Source organism: Caloenas nicobarica, chromosome 2 (assembly GCF_036013445.1).
Source record: "Caloenas nicobarica isolate bCalNic1 chromosome 2, bCalNic1.hap1, whole genome shotgun sequence".
Taxonomy (NCBI): Eukaryota; Metazoa; Chordata; class Aves; order Columbiformes; family Columbidae; genus Caloenas; species Caloenas nicobarica.
Window position 1 is genome coordinate 74016708 of NC_088246.1, and position 19703 is coordinate 74036410.

The 19703-nt window shown below is 38.8% G+C and overlaps 1 protein-coding gene across 1 annotated transcript; it reads left to right on the top strand.

The window, feature by feature from the left end:
• The first annotated feature begins 810 nt into the window (after positions 1-810).
• Positions 811-18624, top strand: BLOC1S5 (biogenesis of lysosomal organelles complex 1 subunit 5). Its single transcript, XM_065628805.1, has 5 exons — positions 811-1003; positions 2205-2287; positions 4437-4566; positions 8154-8212; positions 17836-18624. The coding sequence occupies exons 1-5, from the start codon at positions 871-873 to the stop codon at positions 18013-18015; spliced, it is 585 nt and encodes a 194-aa protein (XP_065484877.1). The 5' UTR covers positions 811-870; the 3' UTR covers positions 18016-18624.
• The last annotated feature ends 1079 nt before the right edge of the window (positions 18625-19703 follow it).

The window sequence follows — 19703 nt, forward strand, 5'->3', positions numbered from 1 at the left end:
TCACGACACTAGGTTGTGGCAGCTTTAGCTGAATTAGTGGTCCAGTTCTTCCTTCATTTACCACAGACACCAAACAGGCAGGGTATGAACTGCAAGTAAAAAGAATGTGTAAAAATATCTAAATAAATAAAACGATTGATGCAATGACCTAAACGCAGATCAAGCTGTTCTATTGAGTACATGCAGCATGGGGGGGGGGGGGGGAACAAAACACAAACCACAACCAAAACCAAAAACACCAAAAAACCAGCAAAACCAACAAAAAACCACAAACAAAACAAAAAACCCAAACAAACAAAAAAAAGCCAAAAAACCCCCACAACAAACCAACCAACCACTAAAAGAAAGTCAGTATACTGTAATTTGGGGAGGGATGTATATTGAAAATATCCTGACACTGGTTTTGAAAGAAATCTATGGAGCTTTTAAGTATTTTTTGCCTTTTTGGGGTTTTTTTTGGTTGTTAATAGTTACGAAAAAACTCCTGCTCTTAATTTTTGCAGACCGCAAGTCCAACACTTGCTATTCACGTTCGCAACACCCAGAAGCAAACTGATTTATCGGAACGCTCGTCTCTTCTGCTGAAACAAAACCCAGCAAGCAAGCAATCCCCGTTTCGTTTCGGTGGGGTTTTGTTCGCTCGGTTCGCTGGCGGGTGGTTTGTTTCCGCGGCCGCGTAAAAACCCTTCCCCTCAGCGCAGCTCGGCGGGCGCCGCCGGGCCCGTCCCGCCGCCGTTACCGCAGCAACGGCCGCCGCTGCCGGGGCGGCGGGCGCGCGGCGATGACCTCACGCCGAGGCGGCGGGGCGGAAGTTCGGCGGGCGGAGAAGGGCCCGGGCTGCCCGCGGGCCGCCGCCGGAGCGGGGGCGCCATGAGCGAGGGTGGCCCCGCGTCCCCCTGCCGGAGCGGGGTGGCCCCGCCGCCGCCGCCGCCTCCTCCCCCCGCCAGCGACAGGAAGCGGGAGACGCTGGCGGCCGGATCCCCGATTCAGCCCATCATAAAGGGTGAGGAGCGGGACCGGCCCGGCTCGGTAGCGGTTCCCTGCGGCGGCCGGGCCCAAGGTGTACGGGCGGGGTGGGCGGTGAGGGGCTGCGGGCCGTTGCCGGGGGGAAGCGCGTCCCGGCCGAGGCGGGCGGTGACGGGCCCCTCAGCCTCCCCGCGGCGCCGCGAAGTGTGCCGAGCTGGGACGTGAGGCTCCTAGGAAGCTCAGCGGGCTTTATTTTAACCTATTTATTTATTCGTTTGACACTCGGGTAGCTGCGTGGCTTTGTTTCGGGAAGCTGAGTCCTCGCCACTTGTGCCTTGTTCACCCAAGCACCCGTGTTTTGCCCTAGTTAAACTGTACGCAGAAGCGTTTGAACTTGGAAGTGACTTAGCCTGTGCTTTGTTTACTGTTACCATGTTGTTTCCCAAATTTGAAGTCATCGTTCAGCACTTTCTTTTTGGAATGGGGCGAGATTCATGTTGTTGAAGAAATCCTCATCCGTGCAGCAGACAGGGAGAGCCACAAGGCGGGAAAAAACAGCTGGTAGCAGGAGAAAAAGTTGGACTGTTTTTCAGATTTTACTGCCGGTTCAGCATCAGTTTAAAGTGCTTCTTTGAACTACAGTGTATATTTCTTTAAATGCTATGCTATCGGATTGTTTTTAAATTGAATAGGCTTTTTTCTGTACAATAGCCAAGACTATATCTCATATATATTTATGTTGTTAATACTCCTCTTCAAGAGTAAGTTTCAAATCTTTGACCCTGGAATACAAAAAAATGCTAACAGACTTCCTTGGTAGTGAGCTTTCTTCTTGTCTTTCACTGCAGAAAACTCCCATATCCTAAACTGTGAATCTCTATTGAGCTGCAGCCTTTAGTTCTGCTCTGCATCCCATTTTTACCACCGTTAACAGTCAGATATGGAACATGTACTAAAGAGGACTGAAACAGAGGGTGCTGAGAAGCAGAGGAAAATGTTTCACAGAAAGGTGTCTACGGCACCTAAAACATTGTTTCATTGCATTTTATCTAAACAGGTAGATTACTGATTAGGTAGAATAGCCTACAAATGTTATCGTGGTGCTTTTTTGATTTTGCATGTATTTGGTGAGCAGTAGTGCCTATTGCATTGCAAGTATGTCATGCTACCTGGTGTTGTTTAGCTTAGTATGGAGTATGAGAGAAAAACTAAAAATCTGACTTTCATTAATCTTCTAGATGTTGGGGAAATCTATTCAAGACTACTGGATCACAGACCAGTAATTCAGGGAGAAATACGTTACTTTGTTAAAGAATTTGAAGTAAGTATTTGTATATGATCTTCAGAGTCTGAGACCTTAAACAGCGTGAGCATCTTTTTAGAGATTCTAATATGCAGGTAATTTTCTTCAGAAACACCTGACATGTATTTCTTGCCAAAAATAACACACCTATAGTATATGTCTACAACTTCAGTAAACAAGGCAGTAATTTAAGTCTTTTTAGTTAAAAAGTTTTGAAAGGGTCATAAATATTTTTCCTGTGAAAGACTGGCAAAAATATTGATGTAGGAGAGTGATGTAATTGTAATGTCTTAAAGAAGTCTAGTTGGTTTAAGGAAAATATTGTTGGCTGATACAGCTTCACATTTGATTAAGAAACTGTTTTCTGCCTCAGCTGGCACAGCTGTGATTTAATTTTGCTTTAATTTTTTTTCTCTGAAAGAAAATAATAGTTCTGGAAGAGAAGAGCAACAATTTATGCAAAATGAGAAAATCATTAAAAATGGATGAATGTTCTCTGGCTGCAAATAAGCCTGAAGTACTGAAGGTGTACAAGCGTTTATATCCACATTTGCTTGGGAGGTGTAATATGGTTTCCACAAGATGGCAGCAAAAGTTTAGAAAAGTAGAATCTTGTGTCAACAAAAGACTATTTCAGAGTAGATTTTCATTCTTACAGAAAGCAGAATTTAAAATCTTAACATTAGTCCTGAAAATACAGTTATACCTCAAACTTGTAGTGTGCAGAGCTGTTTTTTATGAAAAATGACATTAAAATGTCTTTCCTCCACCCCATAGCTAATATTTCAAGCACATCTCATTTGTCTCTGTACAAAATAAGTATGTGAACTAAACTTTTCTATATAAGTTATAGGATAGAGTAAATAGTTTCACATGGTTTTTCATAGAAAGGAAAATTTCAAACTCAGTCACAAAATTATAACTCATATATGTATAACTATAATTCATATATTTCTGTCATTGCACCCAGAGTCTTGTTGTATTTCTTAGACAGATTTCATGTATTAGATCTTTTTTTAATTTTTCTTTTTGCAAAAGCAGAGAATTATTTACATTTTTGCAACTTAAAATTTCTTCCAAAAAATACATGTTTCTAACTTTGAGACATCAGATATTTTTTCCTTGTAGTAGGATGTAAGCTCCTCCTTTCAATGATCAGCATCTAGTGAAGAATGTAGATTTGCATTCAGGAAGCTGGGAACCTGTTTACCTAAGTGGCTTTACTTGTCTGTGCCTCTGTGAAGTTTTAAAATGGATATGGTGATCCGGTTGCCCACTTCATGTGCTGAAGTATTTTTTTTATCATCTAGAATTGCATTATGATTAGTAACTTTCAGTACAGGAATGCTTGTGTGCAATTGTACTCATAACTCCGAAGAAGGGGAAGGAGGCAGGCAGCAGCCTGCAGCAGATTTCAGAATCTTTTTCATTATCTAAAGGAAAGTGCAGGTGAAATTTAGAGTGGAAGTAGTGCTGTGACTTCAGATTTTTTTTTTTTAATGTAAACAATAAAGCAAGAGCTTGTTCTTCATGTAATTAATCATGATCAGCAGTGAGCCAGAAGGGCTGCTTCATTAGTCAGCTGTGTTATATTGACTTCATTGCTTTACTTCAGTAAAAAACATTTTACTTGCCTTGTTTTAACTTCATATCGTGCTGTATCTGGAAGGTCAGACATCAAGCAAGCAAAATCACTGCTGTATTATTTCTCTGTAGCAGCTGAATTATAAAATGCAATACTTTCAAGCTCTGTTTCTCTGTGTTGTTTTTGATATCCTGCAGATCAAGGGTGTCAAACTCATTTTCACTGGGGGCCACATCAGCCTCACGGTTGTCTTCAAAGGCCTTGACATCACTGCTCTAGATTATTTATACAAACCTGCACATTTTTCCACACAGTGTTTTCATTAGTAAATACTAACTTTTCTCACAAAGGCTAGAAGTGTCATTCAAAGTATTACTGTATTTCATTGTGAAGAATGGAGCGTTACTTTCTTTTTTCACAAAACTAATTCTGTCAATTGTGCTAAATAAATAGAGTAACACTTTAATAGAAAACGGTTTAGTCTTTGAGTTAAAGATATTTGTTTATCAACTGGGAAACCATCTTATTTTGGAAAGCAGAATTCCTTCTTAGCCACTCATTTTCTTTCATTTCTCCTGACAGGAAAAACGTGGCCTCCGAGAACTACGAGTACTTGAAAATCTAAAGAACACAATCTTTGAAACAAATGAACACGTTCTTCCTAAGTGTGAGCAGACCATGCCTGGAAATTTGAATGAAATATTCAAGAGATGTAAGCACATTGCTTCTTATTCTGGCTGTATAGCTTTAGCTGCCAAATTTATGTAGTTGAAACATGCAAGTGTGGGGTTTGTTATATTTTATGTATAATATGTCAAATAAGCATTTAATTTCTTATAACTTGTTTATATGGCATCTGGCAGAATTACAAATGATAGATAATGCTATGCACATAAAACGATGGCAGGAAAATATTTGAAACTTAAGGTTTACCTATGCAGTTAATGCATATGTTGTAATGCCTTCTGAATGGAGTACTACCTCACTTTCTAATGGTCAGCTCTGCAATAGATCATTAGTATTAGAGTCACAGAACAGTTGAGGTGGGAAGGGACCTCTGGAGGTCATTTTGTCCAACATCACTGTGCAGGCAAGGGCAGATAGAGCTAGTTGATCAGGGCTATGTTTGGTTGAGTTTTGAATATCTCTACTGATGGAGACTCCACAACCTCTCTGGGCAACCTATGCCAGTGTTTGACCACTCTCACTGGAAAAAAGCATTTTCTTGTGTTCAGATAGATTCTCATGTGTTTCAGTTTGTATCCACTGCCTCTTGTCCTGTCAGTGAGCACTGTACTAAAGAGTCTGGGTCCCTCATCTTTATTCTCTTCAATCAAATATTTATTCACAATGATGAGATCCTGCCTGGACCTTCTTTTCTCCAAGCTGAACATCTGAGCCTCTCCTCATATGAGACATACTCTACTCCCTTAATCATCCACGTGCTGGACTTAGTCCAGTAAGTCCATCTCTTTCATTTACTGGGGAGCCCAGAAGTGGACACACTACCACAGGTGCAGCTTCACCAGCACTGAGCAGAGAGGAGGAATCACCTCCCTTGACCTGTTGGCAGTGTTTTTCCTAATGCAGCCCAGGATGCTGTTGACCACTTTTTTTTGCTGCAAGGCTGTGTTGTTGGTCACCAGTGTGTGTTCCTGCCTGGGATTATTCCTCCCCAGATGCAGGACTTGTCATTTCCCTGTGTTGAACTTCAAAAGGTTCCTCTCAGCCCAATTCTCCAGTTGCTCGAGGTCCCTCTGAATGGCAACACGACCATATAATCTGTCAGTCACTCTTCGTGGTTTTGTATCGTCTGCAAACTTGCCGAGGGTGCACTCTGCTCCAGCATCTGGGTCACTGATGTTAAACAGTATCAGCTGCAGTGCTGACCCCTGGGATAAACCACTGGTGACTTGCTTCCAACTTGACTTGGTGCTGCTGATCGCAGGCTCTAGACTGGGCTGCTCAGCCAGTTTTCAGTCCACCTCACTGTCCACTTACCTAATGCATACTTTGTTAGCTGGTCTATGAGGGTGTTCGAGGAGACACTGTCAAAAACCTTACTGAAACGGAGGTAAACAACATTTCCTGCTTTGCCCTCATCTGTCAGGCTAGTCACTGCATTGTAGAAGACCTATTGGGTCAGTTAAGAATGATTTCCCATGCATAAATTCATGTAGACTACTCCTGGTCACTTCATCCCCTTCACGTGTTTTGAAGTGCTTCCAGGAGGATTTTTTCCATCACCTTTCCCAGGACTGAGGTGGGCTGACTGGCCAGTAGTTCTCTAGATCTTCCTTTTTGCCCTTCTTAAAGGTAGGAGTCCAGTCTCCAGGAACCTTTCCCAGTTGCAGTGATTTTTTGGAGAGAGAGAGTGGCCTCACAGTGACATCAGGCAGCTCCCTCAGCACTCATGGATGCAACCTGTCAGGCCCTGTGGACTCATATTTCCAGCTGGTTTAAGTGTTCCCTAAGCTCGTCCTCCTCCACCAAGGGTGAGTTGTCTTTGCTGCAAACTTTCCTGTCGTCTCAGGGACCTAGGGTTCTTGAAGGCTGGTCTTTATGGTAAGGTCTAAGGCAAAGGCGGCATTGAATACCTTGGCCTTTTCCATGTTCTTTGTCACCAGCTCCCCTGCCCCTTTCGGCAGAGGACCTGTGTTTTCCCTAGTTTTCCTTTTGATGTTTACGTACTTGTAGACTCCTTTCATGTTGCCCTTCGCATCCTTTGCCAGATTCAACTCCAGATCAGCCTTGACTTTTCTAACCCCATCTCTGCATGATCAAACAGCAACTCTATATTCCTCCTGGCTCACCTGCCCCTGCTTCCACCTCTTGTACACTTCCTTTTTAAGTCTGAATTCAGTGAGGAACTTTTTGCTCATCCATGCAGGCTTCCTGCTCCCTCTGCTGATTTCCTGCTGGTTGGAATGGACCTTCCTTGAGCTTGGAGGAGGTGATCCTTGAGAAGGATGCTATGTCCCTTCTGTTATCATCATCCCAGACCCTTGGTTTGCCTACACTATCTCCAATTTACTTTTTTTTTCTTTTGAGGCATCACTCCCTCACCTGTCATTTCTAGTTTAAAGCTGTCCCTACCAGGCTGGCCAGCCTGTTGGCAAAGATACTTTTACCCTGTTTAGTCAGGTAGATCCCATCTCTTCCAAGAAACCGTTGATGCTCAGAATGGATCTCATGGTTGTAGAAACTAAACTCCTGCTGCCAACACCGACTGTGCAACTAGCTTTTAACCCCAAAGATCCATCAAGTCCCCCTCACCAGGAAGGTTGAGGAGAACATTACCTGGACCCCTTTTTGCCTTTGACCACTGTACCCAGATCCCTGTAGTCATTCCTGATATTTCGCAGGTCACCCTGAGTACCACTGGTGTCTACATAGAAGAGCACCAGTCCAAGCCTCAGTAGCCTCTCTGCGACATCCTGGCAAGCCTCCCTAGATGACAGGCAAATCACATCAACAGATGGGGAGCCTCCATCCTTTGCTGTAGGGAGTCTGCTATAACTGTCACTTGCAACTGTCTTCTAATGGTCCTGAGTGGCTCAGAGTCAGCCACCAGAGATCCTCCAGTTCATGGTGCTCCCAGCTCATCAGCTATGAGGGCTGCCTCCTGGCATGAGAAGTCACCAGCTTTAAGACAATGATAAATAAGTACAGTATTTCTCAATACTAGGATGTGTTAGTGGGAGAAATGTCTGCCTTGGGAAAAATTAGTTTATTTAATTTTGCATTAAGTGTTAAATAAGTTAGGAACTGTATTCCTATGCAGGCTTTTTTCTTATTTCCATTGACAAATTTTCCTAGGCTTAGTCTCACAAGAGAAGAGGCTGGATCCATCATAAAGATGTTCTCCACATACATCATTTGTACTAAATCACTTTTTACATTTGATAGGGAAAAAAGAGGAAAAAAACTCAATTAAACATAGAGCCTGGTCTCCTGTTTCTACTTAGTGACTTGAGGGTTTTTTCCTGTCTTCCGAGGTGCTGAGTAGTACACTCTAGCTCATCAGCAACACTAGAGAGTATGGGCACAAGAGGACGTAGCTGCTTTTCTTTTTTTGGCTTCTAGAATGCACAAGAGTTGAACTTGGTGTTATGCCCCCATGCAGTTATCAGTGTAAAGCATTTCCAGCAAGTACTGACAAATCTTTTTTGTGCAGAGTTAAGTGACACAGTGGAATATAGTCTTTGATTGCAACTGCCTCATGTCTTTTAAATCCCTTTCAGGCAAGTTTCTTTGATTTAGAACAGCAGACTGATGTACTGCAATTTGTTATTTCAGTGCAAGCTGCCAACGAAATGATGCATAGACTCCAAGAGAGAGAGCATGAAGAGAGGAAGGTAAAGGATGGATGGCTAGATTCTTATAATGGGATCTAACTAAGAGTCTTGTGCTTCTATAGCAAGTCTATCTGCCTTCAGTACTCTAAAACTTAAAAGTATATAAAATATGCTTGCAGTAAAACTTATTTTGGAGAGATTTCTGCACTTATAAAACACATACTGCAGCACCATATATGTACTCAACTGCAAAATTAAGGGATTGCTAGCTCTTCCTATAATCTCCTGATGTATGGAAACTATTTTTTTTTCCTTTGCTTTATTTTCCCTCCAAACTCAGACTATAATATATGTTACATAAAGGGAAAGCTTCAGTATAAAAAAATTATTTTATGTGGAACAAAAAGCACCTACTAACCTACCAGAATGGAAATGTAAATCTTTCCTAGTTAGCTAAGAACTTTGACCATATTATATATATTGCTTGCTGAAAAGGAAGTGTGTTTTTCGCTTGCAGATGGGTTATTTAATGAAGGGCTATATTATAGGAACATGTGAATCATTGGAATCTTTTCAGTTGGCTACGCTTTGCTCATTTGAAATACATGTTCTGAATCTAAAATTTGGAAAATCATACAAGAAATTAGTTTTATGTTTTCCCATTACTCCTTCATGATTGTGTTCCTGTGTTATCTTTTGACTTGCAAAATGTTATTTATAATCATTTAGTTCAGAAAAACCAAAGACATTTCTGTGACCATCACGCGAAACAGGCTGCACATTGATTTATGTAAGCCAATAGTCGTGTTTTTCTTTCCTTTTAGTAATCAATGAAGATGGGCAGTCCAGTTGCCATTGAATACTGGTACTGTGCGAATAGCACACTGCTGAACCCTGACAAAGTTTGCTTTTGTCTAACGCTAGCATAGATATTGGTAGAGAAGTTAAGTAGGAAATTCTTATAGTTTTGCCACTGTTTGTTTGAAGTAAAACTTTCATTAAAAAAATTATAAAATGAATACTCAATAAGAATTGTAACTATTCCTTTTTTTAAATGTTAGCTGTATATTTCCACTCTTTGTTTTTTTTAATATGCAGTGGAGGAATACTAAGAGCTATCCAGGATTTGTAGCATTTCTTTAAGCTTGTATAGTAAAACTTCTTGGCTTGAAACTTTCCAAGTGTGAGTCGGAACAAGTGGGTAACTTTTTTAAAATTATAGATAAAAATTGTCATGGTAGTGGAGCCACTTAAGGAGAAATACTTTTTCTAAAATCATGCATTATGAAAAAAATTATGGGATTTTGGTAAGATCTAGTGTCAAGTGATTAGTGTGAGCAGCCCTCAGTGAAAAGTATTCCATTTCTGCTGAATAGAATGAGGGTTAAGAGTATTTGCTTTACTAATTCTTTTTTACTTTGCTGTTCCTTTCAGCTGCTGGTATCAGCCAAGTAACAAAAGGGAAATGATGTTGTCCCTACGATATTCTCACTTAGGGTGTAAAGTAATCTGAGATTACAGGAGTGTCAGTGTAAGAAGTATTCTTGGAATCCCCTGTCTTGTTGAGTAGTCTGCCCATCCAGATCAGTAATATTTACTTAGTAGTTCAAGCCGCGGATTACATTAAGCTTGTGGGATAAACTAGAGAAGACTTAAAGAAATATTGTAAACGTGTTTTTGTGTACTAAATTATTATTTTTTTTACTTTAAATATATTTATGTAGAAGGATACAGGCTTATACTGGAAGCTACATAACACTTGCCATATGGTCTTACCTCTGAATTGCTTGTGGCATGACCTAGTATAGTAGCATTTCTCAAAGCCTGTGTCTGCATCAAGTGGCGGGTTTTTGGTTTGAGTTTTGATGTGTGTTTGGTTTTTCTTTGTGTTTTTTAATTTCAGGAAAAATAGCCCAAGTAATACTGAAAACAAAGTTTACTGAAAAACTTTGATTTTACAAATGCTAAGTTTTTGCATAAGCAATGACAGTGAAACAGGGGTAGAAATAAATGCAACCAACTCATCTGAGTCTGTCCTATATACAAGGCAGCTTTACTTTCTTGCAAGTTCAAGCAGTATGTGCTATTGAGTGAAAAAATGGTTTCATAATCAGATTAGATTTTTTCCAAATAACTAATGTCTGAACTTAGATGTTGGTATAAAAGGAATACGAAATACATCACTGCCAAAATATGTAAATTTGCTAACACACCAAAGGGAATCCCCAGGACAGGAATTAATAAGGCAATAGCTATGTTTGTAATTTAGACAAGCTTTGATTTATATCTAAGACAAATTATGAGACTTTAATTCAAAACTAATTTCAGCTTTTTATATGAAGATGAAAGCTGAAAATGTAATAATGTCTAAATAACTTAGAAAACAACTACTCATAAATGTAATAGGGATTGTTATGAACACAGTTTAGTTAGAATTTCCCACACGCTTGTATTTCTGTAGTTATACTAAAAGACAGTGAGGCCAAGTATTCAGGTTGTGTGTGAAAAGTGAAGTTTAGCAGCTTGCTATGGCTTACGTTTGGTTGGGTGACTGAAGGAACTTGTAGTAGAACGACTGAAATGCTGTTTGGAGAAGCGGAATTGCTGAAAGAATGGGTAACCAGCAATCAAAGACAGGCAAAAGCTCTATCAGTGGGGTCTGGAGCTGGAAACTTTATCAGAGGGTAGAGCTGGAGTTCTAAGAGTGTTTGGGAGTGAGGAGATGATTCTCTGATTAAACAAACAGACAAATTATCCAAATTTTGTCAAATTAAGTCATGGAGAAATATAATTTGTACTACCTTGTAGATCTTTTCAGGTGGGGTAAATTTGTTTTGTTTTCTGTGCAGTAGATGGTAGTAAATGCCAGTCAGTAACACAGTAAAAGCCTGAAGCATAATGTACTGTTGCTGACAGTTAAATCATTTTTTGGTTCAAATAGAAATCTACAGCATGGCAAGAAGTGTTGGATTGTTTAATGCTTAAAACATTATAATTTATAGGTAATTATTGAGACTCTCTTTTTGTTTCCTTTGTACTGATACCATGAATTGCCTAAGGCTTTCTCTTGGTTCAGGTACATCTGTCTGCACACTTTAGTTCATACAGCAATTTTCCTACATTACAAAGGTTTTACCTAAGAATAAAATGTGTTGTTCTGAAGCCTGGATGTGGTATCATAATACTGGCTTCTGTTTTGTTATCTTACACTGGTATATTTATACAATTAAATACGAAAATAACTTCTTAGGCACTTCTTGACTGGCTGAGGAGAATAGTGGAAACTTACATATTTTCTGAGGTGCCTGTGTCTGGTTTATTAGGTGCTATTTTCTAGATTATAATGAAGGCTGTTTGAAGAGACTTCTGGCTGGCTGGGTTTTTATTTATGAGTTTAGACAATAGTTATATTACAGATTCGTTTGCTTGTGTTTTAGCAGTCATTTGAAATGACAGAAGATAGAAATTAAAATTAGGCTATCCTCTGAAAAATTGTTCTATGGAAGTATACTGATTTTCATGTTTGTATGTGCTGTTCTTAGTGATATTTTGTTAGTCTACAAGTTACAGTTTCTCCAGTTGGCAGCCCTGGAAACAGAAGAATGAACAACAACAACAACAAAAACACACACATACAAAACCCACCTGTTTCTGGTTTTTTAGTCATTACCCTGTTTCCCAGAAAATAAGACAGGGTCTTATATTAATTTTTGCTCCAAAAGATGCTTTAGAGCTTATTTTCAGGGAAGGTCTTATTTTTCCATGAACAACAATCAATGTTTATTCTTGAACAAAAAAATTAACATTTGTTCAAATATAGTGTCGTGGTTTGATTGCAGGTTGACAATAAAAAACCATGGCAGATGTATTGTTAACCTCCTCTCCCCCCACACTTTCTCCTTCAGCCCCTCCCTCTCCCCCCTTCCCACTAAGAACAGGCGATTGGGAGGGAAAGAAGGACAGAGAGAAGAGAGTTGGAAAAAATTAAAAATGTTTTACTAATGCTACTAATAAAAATAGAGAAAATAATACAAAATATACAAAACCAATCTTTAAAGTCCTGGCAACTGCTCCGGCAGATGTAGGGCCAGCACCCGAAGTCCTGGACTGGACTCTGCAGCCAACCGGAACTGGATTCAGTCTGTCACTAGGCCTCAGTTTGCAGGGACAACTCGCAAGGTCCTCTCCCAGTGTCGGCCATAAAGAAAAAGGGACGAGATCCTCGTGATCCCCCGCTTTTATATGAAGTATGATGTGAATGGGATGGAATACTTTAGTTGATCAATTTCAGTTCACCTCCTGCTTGCACATCTCACGGGATGCATCATTATCAATGACCTTGCATTCCATTGCTATGTCTACCAAAACATGTACCTAACTTTCAGGAAAACTGCAGTTAGTAAGAAGACTTTAGCTGACAGGGAAATTCACTAAAAGAGAAACTTGTTTTTAACAAAACCAGGACATATAGTCATGTCATCACATTCTGGAACGTCATCATAACTCTCCAAACCTTGAATTCTGTTGTGAATTTCTTGTGACTCTATTTCCTTTAGAACCATTAGCCCCTATTTCTCATGTCTAGCAAGAGCACTTTCCTTAAATGAGCACCTCTTGTCCATGTATCCTGCTCATAGCGCATTGGCAACTGTCAGTTGTGTGTCAGGTGTCAGCTTTTCTTGAAGAGTCTATCTGTCCTGCTGCATTCCATTGCCAATTAATTTTACTTTTTTACACATATAGCTGCCTGGACACTATTTAAATTGACTTTTTAAATGAACTGTAACTAGGGCTTATTTTTGGAGTAGGGCTTATATTTTGAGCCTCCTGAAAAATCATGCTAGGGCTTATTTATGGGGTAGGTCTTATTTTCGGGGAAGCAGGGTACCAGCAATGCAAAATTTGTAATTCGTTTTCATCAGTTTTCATCGTTTTGAGTTTTTTGCTGACTCTGTGTGGGCCAGAACTTAATTTATATTTTACATAGTTGGGTTGTTCTTACAAACTTACAAGTTTAAAAAATAATGAAAATTAACACTGTATTACTGTTCGACCAAATGCAGTGGGTTTTTGTTGTTTGTTTTTAAAGGAAAAAAAGAAATTGCTTTCTCATGCAACCGTACCTTCATTTTCAAACATGCAGGCATTATCTCCTTGTTCATGACAATAAAGAAATATTCCTTTTAACAGATCAGAAGTTATTTATTACTACTGCGAGTGCATTCTGGACTTCAGAAAAGGCATTCACTGAGGTGATACAGATCTCTAGAGATGGATTATTCTTCTTAATGTTGTCATACTTGTGTCAGCAAGCTGTAGGAGATACCTACAGCCTTAACTTTTTGTTTCAATTTTCAGTTCATATTTAGCAAGAGAAGGTATATATTTCAAAGATTGCTCCTCTTAAATGGTGTTAATGTGCTTTTTTCTACTCAGCATGAGTTTAAACGTGCAGTGGATTAATGCTTCATAACTAGGGATCCTGACGCTTAAGATAGCAGCACCAATTTGTGTTAATATTTAAACTGATTGAGGTTATTTCTTTGGTTTTAAGTAGTCAGACCTTGATGAGTGAGAAATTTAATATGACATTTGAAAGCTTCCTAAATAACAAATCAATGGAAAATAACCTGAAGTTCTGTTATGTTAAAATGAAGATGTTATTTCCCTCAGCTTTATGAAATCACCCTGGAAATTAATTTGCCAGGCACACTATCAAATTCTATGTGTATTGTTTTCTGGAAAACAATTTTTTGCAAATCTATACATTTGGAAATTATGAATTGAAAGTATAAATTACACTCAGTGTTTTCTCTACAGATCACTAATATACGTAATTATGCTGACTTTTGAAAACTGTTTTTTGAGAGCGACTTTTGATTAACCAACACAAATCTATGCCAAGGTGTCTATACATCTTGAAAAACTTTGTATTTTAAAGATTTTTCATTACTGTCAATGACATAGTTAACAAGAGAGATTGTTCATCTACCTGTATGGACCTCTGTGTTTTCTAGCTCTGCTACAGCTACAACTACAGTTAGGGCACAATATTTTTTGCATAGTGTCTTGATTTTTGTTAGTTTTTCCTCCTGTGTGTTATGGTCGATTGGATAAAGCAGTGAAGTTACTAGCACTGGGGGTGAAGAGGATGTGGTAGGAGTAGAGAGCATCACGGTCAGAAAGCACAATATAGGGCAAACCTGAAGGGTACTTGCAGAGCTGCATTGTGAAAGTCATCTTTCTGTCCTGAGAAACTGAATCTTTTTGTGGCTGGAGCGCTAGGTGCCAGTGTCCTGTGTGGGAGCCTGGGTCCTCAAGAGACTGTTAGTGATGTTCTGCTAAGCAAAAGGCTGTACCATGGTAGCAGCTGTTATGAGTCACCAGAGAAGACCTGGATGAGGGAAGCGTTTTGGCATCTTTGCTCCAGGGGTCGTGTCTGGTGCAGCTTGGGTCTTGCGGTTGAGTGCGGGCATAGGAGGAACCTGTCTTTGGTCAGGATTTCTCTCTTATATTGTTCTGTGATGCCTAATGAGATCGAAGTGCCCGTTGAAGTTTATCCACCAGCTATAGCATTCACAGGTCTCTCCCTCATGGATTCTTTAACTTCTAATAAGAAGCAAGTTTACACTGCAACATATGCTTTGGTGGAATGGTCTGTATCTTAAGGCATGCATCCATTAAGAATGACACTTCATTATTTTTGCTGTTCACGCAGCTATTCGGCTGGTAAGAACAGGAATATTGGTTTCAAGATGATGACTGTCTTGCACACATGAACACAGCCACTTATCAGCTGTCGGTGTCAATGATCTGGAGGTGCTGCTGGGAACAACAGCTGGGTTTGAATTTGTTTTCTAGGAAGGAGGGAACTGCAGTGCCCTAGGTGTGCACTGAGCTGCTACCGTGGGGTTTTCCAAATCGTTACCAGGATGGGGGAGTGAAAACAGTATTCAAATCCTTGGTGTCTTGTACTTGGTTTTCTTGTCATTCTTACTTGTTTGCTCTAACAGCTCTTAATTTTATTTTTCTAATTTCTGAAGTGTTTATTAATATCTGCAACTTTTTACTTGTGTTCAAGGTGTAAATTGCAATTATATGGAGTTACTTTATTTCCAGTAAATCTTACTCTATAAAATTAGTTACTATTTCAGTGGAATTCTGCTCGCCTTTTTGTATTTAAAGAATAAGCACTCAGAGCAATTGCTTCTCACTACTCAACTGTTTACACGTTTATTTAGGCATAGATTAGGCAATATATGTAGCCTGGCTGTTAATATCCCTTTAATTCACAATGTTCCTTCTCCTGTGCCAGAGCAAGCTAAAGACTGAGCAGGGGAAGGCAAGAGGTTTTTTGGGAGAAGAAAGGAGTTAGACCGCAGACTTTAGATAAACTAAACTTTGCTATCTCATGTTCTAGAAATGTCTTAGGTTGTTTTACCAGGTAAATAATTTAAATCCTGGGGTAGAAATGGTGCAGTGGAAAATGAAAATAGAAAGTAGTAACATGAGTTTCTTGTTCCTTGCAAACTGTTCATGTTGTGAGGGGCGTGAGTTAGTCCAGCTGAAGTGTGGTTTGGGTAGCTGCTGTGTCATCCTGTCAAAAATGTGTGGTGCGCCAACAGTTTTGAAAGCCATTGAATATCAAGTAGTGTACTAGTCAAACTATTAGTGTACACTGGTGTATTTTTTTAGTAGCTGATGTTGCATCTGTTGCAAACAATGTATCTTGGCATAATGTTGTTACAATGTACAGAAAATGCTGCATGGCCAAAATAGTGTCTTTAACCCACCATATGTGATCTTGCAGAGCAACGCTGAAAGAGTGTTGAAGAATACATAAGTGGGTTTCCATTGCCTTGAATTGACAAAAATGCCAGATGTCTATTAAAGGTGTATGATAATATTTGTTCCTACACAGAAATACTGTACATAGAAAATAGTCATTGCTGATGTTTTAAAAAGGGGGAAAAAAATAAAAAAATGAATCCTCTCTTTTGCTGGAAGATGGAACAAATATAAGAATAATTGCCTAGATTTATTGTGACTTCAGCATCTATAATAGGGGGAGGCCAGACTGTTAATACTGTGTGCAGGGAATCCACAGAAGTACATCTCGACATGTATATTCGATGTGTGTATGATCTCTCTTTCTAGATAGCTAGAATTTTTTTTTCAAGATCAGAGAGTGAAGGAAATCAGACTTACTAGAAGCCAAGCAGTATGAAAATATGAGGGGAAAAATAACATTTGTAAAGGAAGACAGTCACAGTGAGAGCTGGCTGGCTAAAGCGGAAACACTAACTGCTGGTTTCAAAACATAGAATATCTATGTCATTATATTCTATTTCACTCTTTCCTTTTTGTATTAGAGGCTTTCCATCAAGACTAGTATCTGATGACTACACTGAATCTAAGCATTGTGGTAAAACAGAAATGAGGTTTGTTTCTAGTTTTAAAAATATATTCAAGAATGTAGAAAACAATTTATTTCAACAAACGACATTCAAGGGAAAAGTAGCAAATGTCAATAAAAGAGGAACAATGTGTTGAAGGATTGACTGACATATAAGTTATAGGAGTTTTATGGACTACGATAATTTGGTTTGAAACACAGAAGCATTCTGTTTGCATGTACTCGACATGAAATTTCAAGTGTTGTCTTGAGTGATGAAGTGGATCCTTTAGTCTCCAGTAATGCATATGTACCTAAATAATAGACATACATAACTCTAAAATTTTTGTAGCACTCACAAATATGAAATATAGTGGGCCTGGTGTTTTCCTCATAACTCAGACTCGGTAATGCTTCCAGTGCATTTTTTGTCTGTATCATATATAACACAGGCCTGCCCATACTCCTTGTACTAGACGGAGATTGTTGCTTCTTTAAGATTACTTAATCGAAAATTAGCTGAATTTAATTTAAATTTAATTTAAATTTAATTTAAATTTAATTTAAATTTAATTTAAATTTAATTTAAATTTAATTTAAATTTAATTTAAATTATTTTTTCTTTTGGTTACTTTCAGTACAGTGGACTCCAAGTCTCTTCATGACAGTAGGCAGCTTCTTTCTGTGTGAACACAAGAAAGGAAGGAAAAAAATTTTAAAAAAAAAAAAAAAAAAAGAAAAAAAGCAGTGTCCATTTGCTGATTGTTTTTCCCTCCTCATCCCATAACTAAGGGGCCAAAAACACTGAATACTATGTTCCTGAAATCAGAAGTTCATTTTGAAAGTAAATTTTTGTGTTATAATATGGATTTGTATCAACTACTTACAGTACTTCAAACATTGTCAGTAATCAGAGGAGCAAATAATACAAGAAGAAATGATCTTTAGAAACTAACAGAAGTGAACTAAGTGAGGTAGTAACTTTTAAGTGTCTATTTATTTATTTATTTATCACGAGGCTGTAGCATAGAAAAACCATTGTTACTAGTGCTATCATGTTAATAGTATCATAGACATTTTATCATTTGTTTTGGATGGAGTATACTTTATAAAAATCAATGTTTTCTTTTTAATTTCACCTTTTCATATGTTTTCTTGCTTGTTTCACTTTCCTCTACTGAACTTAAAAGTCCAGTTTCTCTGATACCGTAACATTGTACAGCTCTCATTAAACCCTCTGTTTTTATATGGAAATGATTCTTAAAACTTTACATTTTCATCCTTGCAGCTTGAGGCGGACAAGCTGATGGCTCGTGAAGAGAAGCGCGCAGCCCACTGGGAGGAATTCATGAAAGAACAACAAAACAAACGAGCAGAGGTGGATGAAGAGCACAGAAAAGCTACGGAGCGCCTCAAAGAGCAGTATTCTGAGATGGAGAAGGAACTGGCCAAATACATTTCTTTTTAAGACCTTTCTTTTTTAATAATACTGGGTTTGTGCCAATACTCTGTTGCTTCTGCCTTGAATTGAGATTCTTTTGGAAAGCTGAAACAAAGAAGAAAAAAGGAGAATTTCCTCTACAGGTTTAGTATGGGAAGAGAAGTTTTGCATACTTTCAACTTAAGTGCCTCCCTATGCTTGTTTCGTTCAGGGCAAGTGGAATGCCAGTATTTCTTCGTTTGTTGAAAGGTGGGACTGGAAATTACCTTGTGTGACTACATCAGCTCAGGGAGTTGCAAACTGGAATTCTCTTCCACCTAAAGAGGAGAGTATCGTATCATTTGGGAAAACAGAGACTAACGTAATGTTAGCTATCCCAGTGTACAGCCACAGCCCTTTCCCAAAAAGTCAGTCTAAAAGTTTCCAGCCACTTGGAAAACTGTAACTCTCATTCATAGATTTCAGGAAAACCAACTTGTTTTATGGAATATTTTACTTTGAAGCTTCAGCAATGAAAGATCTCTACAGATTTTTAAATCCAGTTGTAATTCCAACTTTTGGGTTGAGAATTGGAGTTGACATCTAAATGGTTTTTGCTAACATAAAAATGTCTAAGTGAGCTTGGACAACAATTTATTTTCTCGCGCTGTAAGTGTCTCGGACCTCTCTTTTTAAGCTTTACTATTCTAAGCAAAGCCAAAACAAGCTCAAAAGTAATCATGAGAATCATATCGGACTTTGTATTAGCTTTGTAGCTAGTACAGTATTTATCTTAAATATTTGACATGCTTTTGGTTTACTTAGGATAAGCTGTCAGAACTTTATAGGGCAATTGAGGAAAGATTTTTGTTTCTTTGTCAGCATAACAAGTGAGCAGATTAGTGGTAAAATGCCTGTAGTACTGATCTGTTTTCTTACTAACTATTACTCTTACGGCGTATGTGAAGCTCCCATATTGCTTTCCTTTCTTTACAACTTGCAGTTAACACCAACATAACTGAAGAAGTTAACTTAATCAGCTCATTAACCAAGCAAAATGAGACATAGTACCTTAATGAAATTTGCTGCAAGCTAACCGGTACTACAGGAAATATCTTTCCATAATTTAACTGGTGTCCAATATAGAATGGAAACAGGTAAAAATAAACAGAATTTATGCTTTACCTGTCTTGCAACAGTAATATGCCAACAGTGGTTGCTTGTCTAAGTTTATGGCTTGGTGTCAAGGCTCAGTTCCTGGCAGCATGTTGATAATGTGATTAAAGTTAGTAGACGAGATGGAATAAGTATTTGAGTTTTCTTTCAATAACACTGAATTCCTGCCAAGCTGCTCTGCCCGCTACTGTAGGCCCGACAGCTTCATCAATCATCATGGTGTATCTGGATTGAAAAGAGGATTTGCCGACACTGGGGCACGCTGGAATGTTGTTAATGCTCTGCTGTGGATGGAAAAAATGTAGATGTCTCAAAAGTATCCCACACATGAAAAATAGGAAAGCCCCTGGTAGAACAACCCCTGTTTGAATAGAAGGTGACCTCTGTAATATTTTTCAGCTTATGTACCCATGATGAATGTGGTAACTAATCTCAGACTCTAATTTAAAAAGAAAAGGTTAGTTCTTGACTGTCTTTAGAATTGGGTGTGGAATAGTTTTGATTGTTTTGAGCACAGCGTGAAAATGGCTTCTATCTTACCAGATTATTTGATGTACATG

Coding starts and splice junctions, on each gene's coding strand:
- BLOC1S5 (XM_065628805.1), top strand. CDS start 871: ATGAGCGAGGGTGGCCCCGCGTCCCCCTGCCGGAGCGGGGTGGCCCCG. Junction 2,288..4,436: donor ACTTTGTTAAAGAATTTGAA/GTAAGTATTTGT, acceptor TTCTCCTGACAG/GAAAAACGTGGCCTCCGAGA. Junction 8,213..17,835: donor GAGAGCATGAAGAGAGGAAG/GTAAAGGATGGA, acceptor TCATCCTTGCAG/CTTGAGGCGGACAAGCTGAT.